This window comes from Trichechus manatus, unplaced genomic scaffold, assembly GCF_000243295.1.
Source record: "Trichechus manatus latirostris isolate Lorelei unplaced genomic scaffold, TriManLat1.0 scaffold00008, whole genome shotgun sequence".
Classification (NCBI taxonomy): domain Eukaryota; kingdom Metazoa; phylum Chordata; class Mammalia; order Sirenia; family Trichechidae; genus Trichechus; species Trichechus manatus.
In genome coordinates this window covers 8,210,931-8,214,322 of record NW_004443944.1, presented here as the reverse complement: position 1 = coordinate 8,214,322, position 3,392 = coordinate 8,210,931, and the positions used below count along the sequence as shown (strand labels likewise).

The 3,392-nt window shown below is 54.9% G+C and overlaps 1 protein-coding gene across 1 annotated transcript in view; it reads left to right on the top strand.

Annotated features, from left to right (window-relative positions):
* Positions 1–1,039: 1,039 nt before the first annotated feature.
* Positions 1,040–3,392, top strand: part of FAM210B (family with sequence similarity 210 member B) — a 17,626-nt gene continuing 15,273 nt past the window's right edge. The window contains exon 1 of the mRNA XM_004370220.2: positions 1,040–1,231. Coding sequence (XP_004370277.1) covers positions 1,040–1,231 — 192 coding nt within the window. The remainder of the gene's footprint in view (positions 1,232–3,392) is intronic.

The following is a 3,392-nucleotide window of genomic DNA, read 5'->3' as shown; positions in this document are numbered from 1 at the left end:
TGAAAGTTATAATAAAAACCAAACCCACTGCCGTTGAATCAGTTCTGATTCATAACGACCCTACAGGACAGAGCAGAACTACCCCATAGGGTTTCCAAGGAGTAGCTGGTGGATTCAAACTGTCTACTTTTTGGTTAGCAGCCATAGCTTTTAACCACTGTGCCACTAGGGATCCCTGTAAAGTTTACAGCCTTTGAAACCCTATGGGGCAGTTCTACTCTGTCCTGTAAGGTCACTATGAGTTGGAATAGACTCCACGCAACTTTTTAAATATTTTTACGGGCATGGTTCCAACCGCGACCTTTCCACTTTTCGGTTAGCAGCCCAGCGCTTAACCATTGCTCCACCAGGGCTTCTCAGAGTACCGTTTAACGTTTTAAGAAACTGCCAAATTCTTTTCCAAAAGGGTTACACCACTTCACATTCACACCAACAGTGTTTGAGGGTCGTTTAGAGAACTTTTAACTAACATTAATCTTCATTCTCGTATTTCTTTTCTTCTTTGGAGCTAACGTAAACATTTATAAATTTTTCAGCTTTCGCCCATTTTTGCAGGCTGAAAAACTCACAGGCGAAAGCCCTAGGCCCACCCTTGTACCCGCAGAATAAAACATCCCGCCAACCACCCTCCGCAGTCTGGTAAACCGCACACTGAAAGGCCAAAGCCCCCTAAAGACAGACACTGCAAAGACCCACCTCACCTGCAGCACCCGAACGCCAAGCCGGGGGGCGGAGCCAAGGAGACTGCGGGCCTCTCCAGACCCGCCCACCTCGTGCAGGGCTCCAGCTCCGGAGGGGCGGGCCGATGGGCGGGGCCAAGGGTGGAGAGCGCGTCTCAGGCCTCGCCCACCTGCGTTTGGCTCCGACCTTGGATGGGAGGAACCGGTGGGCGGAGCGAAGGAGAGTGCGCGCGTCTCCTTCCTGCCCACACCGCGCTGGGCTCCGAAGGGGCGGACTGGTGGGCGGACCCAGGGCTGCGCTTGTCCTCGCCGTCCCGCCCGCGGCTCCCTGCTCCCGGCCCTGCACTTCTTCGCACACTATGGCCGGGCTGCTGGCGCTGCTGGGCCCGGCGGGCCGAGCGAGCGCCCGAGTCCGGCCTCGCGCCGCTTGGCTCCTGGGCGCCGCCGCGCCCTGCGCTCCGCCGCCCCTGGCCCTGCCCCTGCCCCTGCTCCGACCCGGGCCCGACGCCCGGCTGCTGCGCGCGGCCCATGGGGACAGCCGCGGCCGCCAGGTAAGCCGCTTCTGCCACAAGGAGAGCTCTGCGCTTCCAGCTCCCGAGACCGAGCACCTACAAGAGCCCCGGGGCCCCCAGCTCCCTACCAGCCGACTCAGTGGAAAGCTAGAGAAACTGAGGCTCAGTGAGGGGTGGTGATCTGCCCAAGTCACAGAGTCTGCAGTAGAGCCCAGGTTTCCAAAGCCTGGGCCAGTGCCATGGAGGGCGAGAGGCTTGTAGGCGGGGCCTGGGCTTGGGACCAAACAGCTTCCTCACGTGGCCCTCTGTGTTGTCCCCTTTTGAAGGCACTTTCAAGCCTCTGACAGTGTCAGGGAGAGCTTCCCAGGGGTGCTGCTCTGTCTTGAACGCCTCCCAGCACTTGTTGCTACTCCCTTTTTATCTGACTGAGGGAGCAGGCCCACCGTTCTGGTTCAGGCAAAACTAGGGCAGGACATCCATAGTGTTGTGTTATTTCGTTATTTTTCATATTTGGCCGTCCAAATAGGGTCAGTGAAAACCGGTTTTCATTCAGAATGGCAACACAAACTATCCTTTGAAAAAATAGCTATCACTTTTTTTTTTTTTTTTAAATGGCTCTTTTTAAAGAAAAATAGTAATAAATCGTGGTGCAGGTGGTCTGGAGCTAGAGCAAAAACCCTGCTGGTGGAAGGAGAACAAGGAGGGGGTGCAGTCCTGTACCGCGAGTCCCTGAAGCTTTGAGTACTGGGGTCCGTCTGCCTGGGTGTGGAACTCTGCCCTCTGTGCACCAGCGATGTGGCCTTAGACAAGCACTGAAGATCTCAAAGCCTGTCCTGTGACCTTTCAAAAACAGACCAAAACCAAACCCGCTGCTGTCAAGTCGATTTCATAGGGACCCTATAGGACAGAGTAGAACTGCCCCTTAGGGTTTCCAAGGCTGTAAATGTTTACAGAAGCAGACTGCGCCATCTTTCTCCCAGGGAGCGGCTGATGAGTTCTAACTGCAGACCTTTCAGTTAGCAGGCAAGCACTTTAACCTCTGCGCCACCAGGGTTCCTCCATGACCTTCCAGAGGGCTAAAAATAGCACCTTCTGGGGAAGGTTTTAGGGGACAGTTCCATGAGCTGGTGCAGGCCAGCTACTGAGCACATTGCCACACACCGAGCTAGTGCTTCCTGAATGTTCCATAGTTTCCTCCTGTGAAGGCAGGACCTCGTTGGTATTGTCCCCAGCCTGGACGTGGCGTGTGTGTGTGTGTGTTTGTGCATGTGTGTGTACACAGTAGTGAAGAGTGAGATCTCAGACTTCTCAGGTTTCCTTCTGGGCTCCTCTACTCACTGGTCTTGTGGCCTTGATCAGATACCCTCACCTTTCTGTGTCTCAGTTTCTTCATCTGTAAAATGGGATTTTAATCATGCACTGTTCACAGAGTGTGAGTATAAAATGAAGTAACGTGTGTGGCTGGCACCGAGTACAGCCCAAGTTAACATTAGCTATTATAGAGTAGCAGGCAGTGTATAAGGCCCCAGGGCCCCGGAGCTGTCCTTGTTTCCCCTGCTCTCTGGTAACTGGCACCATTGAGTCGATTCTGACTCATGGCCATCCTGTGTGTGTCAGAGTAAAACTGCGCCGTAGGATTTTCTATGGATGATTTTTTGGAAGTAGGTCACCAGACCTTTCTTCTGAGGTGCCTCTGGGCGGTCTTAAGCTACCGCCTTTCAGTTAGTAGCCAAGGGCATTAACTGTTTGCAGAATCCATGCCAGTGGGGTCAGTACCTACCATGAGGTTAGGACAAAAGATACTCCTCTCCCTGAGAACATAGGGCTCGGCAGGCCTGGGAGCAGATGGAGGGAGGGTCTGGGCTTTGCACAGAGCCCAGCACCTCCCATGCCAGCTGTTCTGACCGCCCTGGAGCATCCTGATTTCCATCATCGGGAAGTGGGATCGTCCAGTGCCCAGCTGGGGTCTCCACATGGGCCAGCATTTAATTCAGTGCCCCTCTGTCTTCAGCAGGGGGTTTCCGCTCTAACAAGGAGGGGCCTGCAAACGCTGGAGAAACCTGCCTCTTTCTGTCACTGTGCTTCAGTGTGGTGTAGAGCAGCCTGGCGGGCCATACTTCCCAGGCCGGGGACTGTGGGCAGATGCCGGCGGGCCATACTTCCCAGGCCGGGGACTGTGGGCAGATGCCGGCGGGCCATA